The sequence below is a fragment of the Halyomorpha halys genome, unplaced genomic scaffold (assembly GCF_000696795.3).
Source record: "Halyomorpha halys isolate HHAL.00 unplaced genomic scaffold, Hhal_1.1 Scaffold472.1, whole genome shotgun sequence".
Taxonomy (NCBI): domain Eukaryota; kingdom Metazoa; phylum Arthropoda; class Insecta; order Hemiptera; family Pentatomidae; genus Halyomorpha; species Halyomorpha halys.
Window position 1 is genome coordinate 289,904 of NW_027111148.1, and position 11,468 is coordinate 301,371.

The window sequence follows — 11,468 nt, forward strand, 5'->3', positions numbered from 1 at the left end:
CAGACTCGTAGCTGTATATCAGAGCTCGCTTTATCATGACATTGCACACTCTTAGTTTCAGATTTTTGGGGATTTCAGTATTCTTGACAGAGAGTCTCTGTCATGGCTATTTCTAAATAGATCTATTTCAGTCCTTTGATCATTTATTGGTGTGATTGTGGAGCCGAGATTCTGGATAAGATTTCGTAATAAAACCCTAATAATATTGATTAATTAATCTCTCCAACTTATACTCCACCGCATATTAGTGTGAAAATTTCTTCACTATAAATTCAACGTTAAAAGGCGTTCTCGTCAAAACACTGAAAACTGTCATGAGTGAGAGTGACAAGGTTTCATCGGAAACCCCCAACAATAACTGTTTTTTTTAAATTTATTTATTGACATTTACAACTGTACATAAAATATAACAAGTAAATTTGTAGTAAGAACGGAATGGTATGTTACAGGCATGTAGAGAAACTACCCATCGGTAGCATTCTAAAAATATTTTTTCGAGGCCATGTTCTTTTCAGGTGCCTCGGAGGATAGTCAGGAATGGAAGAGGGAGCAAGGTTAGAAACTAAAGGGTTTGAGTGGTATGGGAGTTTATAATGGATTGATATCTGGTTCGGGTTATATAAGTCAGTTACATAAGGGACATTTAGGTCTTTATGGTTGATTTTATTTGTGACAAAGTAAGGAGCATTGAGGATTTTACGAATGATTTTGGATTGTAACGATTGGGTACGAGAGGAATTCGAAGGTTTAGTGGAACCCCAAAGCTCAACTCTGTATGTCCAGATGAATTGGAAATTTAGACTTTGTTTAGTAAGTGCTGTAATAGACGACAACTTAATTATAATTTTAGGATTGAAAAAAAAAACTTGCTCATTATTTATATCTTATAAATTGATTAAGTTACTCATTAATTATAATTAGTTATAATTACAATTAAGAAACATCATAAGATATTTCGACAACGCGATAAGTCAAGATAAATAAACAATTTATCGATATACAGGTTATCCTTATTACACTTTAGAGATACCTTCTTGACCCTGCACATAAAATGAAAACTGCATATATGCAATGAAATCTGAGTGGATGCCAAACGGTACCAATGGCTTGTGAATAGGATTTGTTTCTGCTATCTATCTGTGCCTGAACCCAATGTAAGATTCAGTGCTGACAAAATGGTGTAATGACACAGGTCTACAACGAAAAATTTGATTTGGTGATTTTCACTGACCTTCATATTTTTGAAGTGCCAAAATTGAAAATCAACTACGTTCTTCTTTACCACTTACAGATTAGTCGCAAATTTATAATAATTAATGCGTTTTTCAACAAAAAAATCTTTCATAGCTTCTAGGATAAGCAACCGATCAGCTTTGATTTTTTTATGGCGTCAAAAAAACAACAAAAAAAAACGTTGAAATATAAGATAATAAATTCAGTCCCTCCTTAAGTTGAAAGAATTTCAACTTTTATTTTTTGTAGTAGATTTGTATATAAGCCGCCTAGAAATATACTCAATATAGAAGAAAATAAAAACAGTTTAGGTTCCAGTCTAAAAAATAATATTAGATAATTCTGACGGTACCTTCTGATAGCGAACTATTATCTCATTATTCTTATAAATAGATACTATCTCATCATTTTAAGTTATTGAATAAGTAGATAAGAAGTAATTAAATAAAAAAAAAAAAAAAGAAAGAGGAAATAAAATGTACCACGAAATTGCTATAAAATTAATCTTAAGTCTTTATTACTCGTGTATACTTTGATTACATGAGATTTTAAGAATATAAAAGGTCGCTTTATTTAATTAAGTCAATTTATTTAAACTATATTGTATAAATAGTCTTTACTTCAAATTTTAATTTATCTAGGAGAGTCCGATTTGAGCTCTTTGATATATTTTAATGTCCTTCTGATACTAAAAAAATTAAAAGTTGGGTGCTATTGAAGATTTTTTATGATTCTTGAGCTTCAAAACTGTTGTTACGTAACTAGTAATTCAGGATAAAGCTGTACGCAATGGTAGAAAAGGCAGTTCATTGGCTGTGTTAGCTACCAAAAGAGATAAAGATCAGCCAAAATATTCAAAAATATCCTTATATGGACCTGTGTTATCAATAATTTTTTGTTAATTATTGATAATTTCACAATGTTGTCATAACAAATCAATGAGTATAAGACTAAATAAATCTGATTAACTGAAACTTGAGTACAATACCAAAAGGTCCAATGAATAACAAAGACAGAGGCTTCAGTTGGATAGCATATTCTAACAATGTCTTTAACAAGATGCTAAGTTTTAAACTATGTAAAGAAAACTTAAAGCACGTCAGCGTAAACTCTATTCTTAGTGATCTATCCCTCAGTGATATAAGTATATATTGATTTTGTAGAGAACGTGATCGAGATAAATCAATTTTTCGAGTCTACTCCAATATACAAGGTTGTACCTGGGCTTTACTTGTAGTGACCCCAAACGATACTTAACGATGCTTCCCATGCTTCCCAATTGTCTACTGTTTCGTTCCTATGGTTCAGAGCGTGATATTACACAGCTTAAAGCACTAATGAACAATAAATTCTTTATCCACCGGCATACCCAAGTGGTAGGGAAGGTTCATATTCATACAGAAAATAAAAAAAAAATTTTTACTGGTATTATATGTTTCAGACCAAAAGGAAGAAATTTGACAACGTGTATATTTGATCGAACCGTTAATCCAATTTTGATGAGATTTTAGAAATTGTGTGGGCTTAGACCTAGTAGTCTAAGTTACCACGTGTCTAGTGGTGGTTATAGCTCATTGCTTGATAGATGAATCTGATAAATAGAACTGTACGATAAATTCATAGATGATTAGGGAGTGTTAGTCTGAAAGAGGGAGAATCTGTCCAATCATATTTGTCAAGGGATAGGAACCTGAGAGGACCTATCGAATTGGATATCTATAAGAAATGTAGAAGAGTCAATGTATTGCATTATATATTCTTTATGTACAATAAGATACTCTACTTAAGCAGGAGAAGTGTATTAGAAGAACCCATGAAATATGGAAGTGTGGGATATTCTAAGAAATATCTGTAGCTCTGTGGTCATTGGCTCAATACTATGTTACATCAATAAAAATTGTAGGCAGATGGTCACTTTCGCTTAAGCATTCCTTTCAGCAGTGTCAAATTAGATACATATAGGTTGCTCGAGGAAACAAGAGAGAAAGAAATTTGCTGCAGTCACAAATCGACTATTTAAGTCTATCATATGTATTATATGAACTATTTAGGAGAGGCTCGTGAAATAACTATATAGTTTATAACAATAGCTGCTGAAGATTTTTTATAATAATAACATACAAAACCGAAAACCGCTTATTGGAGTTGTCCCTGATTCTGAGGAATGAATGAATGTAAAATGGGTGTTTTATCAATTTCATTTGAAAGCGTTCACTAAAGTATGCGAAAAACTCCTTTCTGAATACAGATTTATTTCAAAAACAGCTCGTTTAGGAGGTTTTTTTCTCAAACAACATTAACCTTAAAATATAGATAATGACGTATAATGATATAGATAATAATTAAAGTATGCTGTAAAATGATAATTTGCAGAAAAAGAAAGATTAAAAAACAAATAAGGTGATAAAATAAAAAATTAATGGAAATAGCGAAAAAGCTACAATGGTCCATGCACCTGTTTTTTGCAGATCAATTTATCTGTTCATGCCATTGAAAGAGTATTATCAACCATTTATTTTTTGTTTGATGTTGGTTATTTATTTATAATAAATATTTCCACGTTGATACAGGTTTTAGAAAGTCATAAAAAATACAAAAACAATATAATATATCAAAGAAATTAAGTGGCACTTATAAAGATAATTAATATAATTGATGATAGTAAACATGTCATCATTGGAACTTAAAAGAAAACACTAATTAGTTCATATCGATGATCTTTTCAAAGTCCTGTCAATTTATTTTGAACTTCAAGTGAATAAGTGACTTTGCTGTAATGAGTTTTCTTTAATTTTTTTTTCTGTTTATAAAAATCAGGACTTACCTGTCCAGAAAGAGTGAAACAAAACAGAAGAAAAATTCGGAAAGGCAGCTTAGCTTTGTAGGATTTGTGGGACCAGAGTCTGTGTGCTCCACCAGTCACTCCTAGACCTCCCAATAAGCAGGTGTATGCTCCTGCAAATAAATTAGAAATATTATTCCTAATTGTGTCTCTCACAATCAAAACTATGTAACTCAACACTTGATAAGTCAATCCTATTTCCTAATGTATTTATTGGTTAAATCGAACCATTTAACTCGAATACGGGACTCCATAACCCGATCTGAAAATTATGATAGTACAAAATGTTGGACCCTGTTAGACAAATTTGGAGAATGGAAAACTGGAAAAGGGACCTCTCTACTAGTGATGAATGGTTGGGCTTAGATCGAGTCTGAACCCCTTTTCTCGACTTGCCAACTCCTTGGTCTTGGTGGAGGGGTGATCTCCCGGAAGAGTGCATTTGCACAGACCTTCAGTCCATCAAAGTATTTGATGTGCCGTCGGCCTATGAACTCCAGAACAGAGGAAAGCTGGAGTTCTTGGTAGATGGCATTGTTCCTGGTCCTCTCCAGTGTGGTGCCTCGGACGGTCCGCCGAAGGATGGGGTTATGGTAGCTCTGGAGTTTTTGTACTGTTGTTTTGAAGAGGTGCTGCAGTAGAGCAGCGTCGGACGAATAATAGCCTCATATATCTGCAGCTTCAGTCAAAGAGACAGCTGTGGTGACGTGAGGAGGTGATTTCCTATGCGATTTCTTCTTGGTAATCTTCAGCCTTTCTCTCACGTGATAGGAGGAGGTGAATTCATTTTTTTGTTGGAATTTGTTCACAAAATGTTTTACAACCCATCATGATAGCCGAATGCTCTTGAAAATTGAATTAAAATCTCTTCAACTTCGATTTATCGGGTATGAACTATATTATGTATTGTATAGCTATATCCCAGGAAGTTTAAATATAATATATAATTAATATATAAAAATAATAATCTGTACAACTACAACCCATGATGGGACAGGGGCTCAGTAATGCTTATTGAATAACGCAAGGAGAATACAAGGAGCTGATTTGTTCACGCTCAACCGCCAGATATATCCCCAATTAAAGGTCTCACTTGGACTTTATAGAGGTTGAGTGGGAACCACATAGTTGGCTCACGGCTACAGTAACAGTTTAAATAATTATCTACCACAGCTGGATTCGAACCTAGGTTCCTGGAATTTTTAGCACAGCTCCTTACTCACTGAGCTATCCCACTCCCCGTTTTTAAGGTATGAACAAATAAATTATTTATATTCCACAGTTCTACTCCTGAATCTGTCATTGGCCCTCATCTGTAAAATGTTTAAAAACTGATTTTACAGTTGGTCAATTATTCTTCATGATTTACACATTATTATTTTTTTTAAAATATTTTACTTGCCATCAAAAATGTTCTAGTTAAATATTTTTTGCCAGGATTGGATGTGTGATACAAATCTTCAACAAAATTGAAATTTAGAGGAAAAAAATGAGTCAATGTATACATTTTCATGTGTATTTATACTGATATAAAAGGTACCCGAAAAATGTAATGGTTATTCTTAGATAGCGGACAAATGTTAACAAAAATCTCATATAAAACAATATAAGAAAATAAACATTTCTAAATGTTATAGGTTAGCTTTTAGCTAAAACCACTACCATGCAAAAGCTGAAAACAAAATCAACTAATAAATTTTAATTTGAAATGTTTGCACCTGTTATTAAGGCCAAAAAGAAACCATGACAACGAAACCATAAATAGCTATGAAAATGGTAAAATGGTCTTTAGAAAATTACTATTCAATAATCTGAAATATGAGAATCAATTATTATTATCATAAATTACCGTCCAATAATTAATTTTATCATCTCACTTCATAACGACAATTAATCATAATAAAATTCAAACATTTTTTTTCAAACAAAAGGACAATAATTATATCAAGCCACGATGGTATAAAAAATATATAAAATTCAAAATATATTAATCTGTTATTTTTCTATCTCGGCCGACTTGTGTGTAAGGACTACGACTGAAAGTGTTGGCTCATCACATGAAGAGCTTCTGGACTGTTACATATTTCAGATTACAAATTAGAATGTCACTGTTTTCTATTTTTTTTTAGATGTTTTATTTCTATAAAATTATAATTTTTTTCCCTTTAACTTATTTGAAATATTCTACAGACAGTCTTAACATAAGTGAAATGTTATCAATAATGTTGTAATTCTCTTTGCAAGCTTTCAACTAATACCCACTTAATAAAGAAGAAACATTTTTCCCAAGACATGTTTGCAAAAAAAGTTGTTTTTCAAAAATATGTATTTGTATGCTAAAACTTTCTTCGTGGACTGCCTCAGCAATTACAATTGAAATGTTCATGGAAACTAGAACAGTAGTAAAAAATTGGAATATAATTAATTATCTTACTATAACCAACACGGATGTATGTGATCCTCGGAAATCATTTTATAAAAGTATTACTTGGAAATTTCTCGTTTTCTGATTATCTGTAGTTTGGCTCGTTAATGGTGCATGTGTTCGCTTGATTCTAACCCTGATCAGTCTCAATCCATGGATGTTGTTCCCCATGCCCTGCTAACCGTGATCAGTCTCAATCCATGGATGCTGTTCCCGATGCCCTGCTAACCCTGACCAGCCTCAATCCATAGATGTTGTTACCGATGCCCTGCTAACCGTGATCGGTCTCGATCCATGGATGTTCCCGATGCCCTGCTAACCCTGACCAGCCTCAATCCATGGATGTTGTTCCCGATGCCCTGCTAACCCCAGCCAGCCTCAATCCATGGATGTCGTTCCCGATGCCCTGTTAACCCCGACTAGCCTCAATCCATGGATTTTGATCGACTTACATTTATCCTTGAATCCGATTCACGCCGGTGTAAATGAAACATCGGACTGCTATGCCAATGTTTATGATGTATACATATAATTATAATTAACATATAGATTTAAGATATAATTTTATTTATTGTTTACTGTGAGCGTTTTATTGTTGTAACTTTCATTATATCTCTGTTTCAGTTACTGTTCTTGGGGAGATTTTACTTCTTTATATGATGATAAATTATATAACTACGTAGAAGTCTCCAAACTTTGATCGTTAAAATACAACCAATCGTTAAATAAAGATAATTTATAAATAATTGTAATATTATATTAACTTATTAATCAGAATTATCCCCATAAATAAAATAAACTACACTTGTATAATTCAAGTATTCTCCTGGTTAAAATATTCAGAGATATCACCCAAATTAAGCTGCTTAAAAATAATTAATTTTTTATTCGAAGCTCTATATCTTCAAAAGTACCAACAACAGAAGAAAATCTAAGAGAACGTCATTTAAAGAAGATTAAATTTGCTAAAATATGAACCCTAATAGAGTTATTTATGTTAAATATTTCTCGAGATATAGCTTTTTAAAAAGCAAAATATTATAAAAATGTTGTACAGAATTTATTGAAAGATCTGTAGTTAGTGAAATTATTTTGAGAAATCTATATCTCGAAAACCATTCGACGTACAGATATCTGTTAGCACTCAAATTAAAGCTAGTGTAATGTACTATAAAGTAATTTATCTTCACAGGAGTAGTAGTTTTCATGATATTTGCTAAAATAAATAGATTTATAATTTGGATTATCTCTCTAGGAAGTCTAGTGAGTCAATTCTTTTAAAATTTTTTGAGGTTAATCAATTCCATCATTTGAAATAAATTATTATTTATTTATTCATGACATTGTACAACGTTTCGGGACCACTGTCCCATATTCATGGACTATAAAAACCAATAACAATAATAAAACCTATATAACACCAATCTTCATCCTTATATATTTTAATTTATACAATAAAAATCACCTCATGATTTCATATGGGAAATCATGTCAACCATCATGTCAACGTTGTACAATGTCATGAATAAATAAATAATAATTTATTTCAAATGATGGAAGTGATTAACCTAAAAAAAAAAAAATTTAAAAGAAATAGATTCGGACAAATTTTCATGTGCCAAATATTTATATGCGAATAACTTAAAAACTACTACCCATTCGAAAATACGTGTCGTAAACTACTTTATAGTTAGTTGAATTTCCTTTATTTTGAGTTCTGGCAGGTATATGTGGTTCTTAAGGTTCTAGACATATATCTTTGTAAAAATCAAAAAACAACTAGAAATTAACATTTTGTGAATTTATTTTATCAAATATCATAAAAACTACTACTCGTACAAAGATGAAGGTTATAAACTATTTTATGATAAATTTAACTAGCTTTAATTTATTAAGTGCTGACTTACATCTGTACGTCTTATGGTTTCTGAAATAAAGTTTTTCATAAATCAAACTTATTGTCTAAGCAACTGTAAATCAATATATTTTAGCAAATATCATGAAAACTACTATTCTTACGAAGATAAAGGTCATAAATTACTTTATAGTACATTAAACTAGCTTTAATTTGAGTGCTAATATACATCTATACGTCACATAGTTCCTCAGATATAGATTTCTCAAAATAAATACACTAACTACTAATGTTTCAGTACATGTTTATGAAATATTGCTTTTTAAAAAGCTATATCTCGAGAACCATTGAATGTAAATTGCTCTATTAGGGCTAATATCTCAGAAAATTTACTCTGCTTTAAATAATGTCCTCTTTGTGTTTCTAGTATTGTTTGTAATTTTAAGGATATAGAGCTCCGAATGAAAAATTAATTTTTTTAACCTTTATCAAATAGCCGCCATTTTTTATTCCCCCTACCTATACTTGGCAGTCTCATAAATTTTGACTAGTAAATATACATAGTTTTCATTAAGGTAATAAAAAATTGGGATGAAATAACTGGTTTTTTTTCTTCCCGGCTCTTGTACACAAAGTTGTTCCTAATAAAGCTTTTTATATTTATATATGACTGTCCCGTCTTATAATAGCATATTTAGAATTATATTTTTACATGATAAATTTATATAATACTTAATTTTACTTACCCCACAAGAACAAGGTCACCGTCAGTTGTCGGTAATACGTCAGCGTTACATAAACTGCATATATATGAATGAAAAAGATGGATATTACATTAATCCATATCAGCTCCTGCTTAACCTCATTTTTCTTTTCGGCCCCATCTGTAACAAAATTGTTGTATAGTTGATATTGTATATATTTTAAGACATTGTATTGTCATTGTATACATATACGGCGGTCATATCTGTGCTTGAAAGATATTGCTATCTATCTTTAGAGAAAATACCGTGAAAACCTAGAAGTAGAAATTAACCATTATCTAATGTTTTTTCTTAACAAAAACACATTTTGGGTAGTTCCCGTGTTATTTCCTCCGAATTTTGCTACTAATTTTCAAGCATGCCCTAGCGTTGTGTTCAACCTAATACATCTTTTATTTCTCAAAAATAAATTTAATTTAGCTTCATTATCACTAAATAATAATTAATAAAATAATTCAATACAAAAATAGCTTACGAATCGCTAAGCCATGGATTGGTATGGGTTCTCTTCTGAGCATTTGGCCTGGGGCCATATATTGTAATGAACCTTCTCTCGTTTAATATGAGATTTATTTATTTTGTAAATAATTTAAGATATTATGAAAATAAAAATTACTTTTACAGTATAATAGTAGATTTTTTTTTACATTGCATGTCTGGAACAAGATGTTTACAAAATCACTTAATAAATTAATTTTTAGATTTGCTCATAAACTGCTCTGTTTTGATTAAACTTACCAGGTCATTGTAAGACTAGATCATCTTTAGTATCAAATAGAACTTATTCTGATTGAAATAATTTAATAGAGCTTAAATATGGAATTTAGATAATAAATCCTTACCATCTTTCATTGGGAGTATTAATGAAATATGCACAAATACAAAATATTAAAGGATTCGATGATTAACTAAAGGGGAAAAATAGAGACAGGAGTTGGAATCAGAAAACAGCCAAGGCTATCTGATCCTTTCCGATTGTGTTGTATTTTGTAAAAATGTATTCTTAGCAGTAACAAAATTGATATTTGTTATTACCACATTATTATTTGTAACTAATATTTCGCCCCACTTCGCAGAGCTTTATCAGGGCTGAATGTGGACAAAGTACAAACATTGTAAAATATGATAAAACAATTAGAATGTAAATAGAAAGAGTGTAAAAAAAAATTATATAAAACAGAGGAACGAAAATCAATAAATATTCCATGTAAGATTTTTTACTATGAAATCCTTCCTATGATAACACATGCGCGTATGTACATTTTTCGTTCTCATCATAACATTTAAAAATAAAAAAATAGTCTACATTAAAAATTAATTAAATTATGACAAAGTACCTATTTTATATAAATTAGGATAATGTAACTACTATTAAGATATATCATCCTGAAGATAGTGGAAGAGCCACGAAACGTAGATGTAATTAAAATATGTTTGTAGTGAGAAATATAGGAACGATTTCATAAGAAAAAACGTATATGGATAATAATGATAAAAATTATGAATTTGAACTTGGTATTAATTATTATTCTGTTCATTTGCATTTATATTCATTAGTTTACTTGCGTTCCTCTGTTTTATATATGTACATAAGTTACTGTCAGGTGTTACGGTAATATCAGCTGACAGAGGCCATATTAGCTGATCGAGGCAATATCAGCTGATAGAGGCCATATTAGCTGATCGAGGAGATCGTAATTTTTCTAAAGTACAAGACTCGTCTTTACTATGTTTTCCGTACAAGGGTAAGTGAAACTACAAATGCAATAAAAGTGGAAAAAAATAGAAGTGCTTGTGCAATTACATAGTAATAATTATAAAGTATACCATAACTATATTTGTGAATACATAATTGAATATATTTAAGAATCTCTGTTTTTATTTTATCCTTGTGTTTTTTAGAAAATAACACAAAACTAACACAAAAAAAAAATCTGTAGATATTGTTGCGCAAAACAAAGTTGTTTTGAAACAATTGAGTTCAATAGAAGTGAGAATGTGTTCTGCTAAAAGATATTTCGGAGTCACGAATTTGTGTGAAGAGCGAAATTAAGGTCGATCAAAGGCAATTGTGTAGGGTTATTACCAACATTTATTTTATTTCAATTCTCAGCATCTAAAAATTACCCCAAATCTTTTAAGCGAATGGTTCTAGATAATGGGTTTGTTTTGATGGAATTCAGAAGTTTTTTTTTTTTTTATAATAATTTATTTATTGATATTTACAACTGTATACACATATATACAACAAGTAAATTTGCTGTAGGTGACATAGTAACATGATAAAAACATGTGGAGAATCTACCCATTGATAGAACTCCAATAACATTTCTAGAGAAGAAGATCTCG

General features: G+C 30.8%; 1 protein-coding gene across 1 annotated transcript in view; it reads right to left on the bottom strand.

The window, feature by feature from the left end:
- The window catches only part of LOC106683179 (acyl-CoA Delta-9 desaturase), a 41,745-nt gene that overhangs the window by 15,920 nt on the left and 14,357 nt on the right, over positions 1 to 11,468 (bottom strand). The window contains exons 2-3 of the mRNA XM_014424471.2: positions 9,102 to 9,239; positions 4,058 to 4,188 (exon numbers count right to left, since the gene is read on the bottom strand). Of these exons, the coding sequence (XP_014279957.1) occupies positions 4,058 to 4,188; positions 9,102 to 9,239 (269 nt within the window). The remainder of the gene's footprint in view (positions 1 to 4,057; positions 4,189 to 9,101; positions 9,240 to 11,468) is intronic.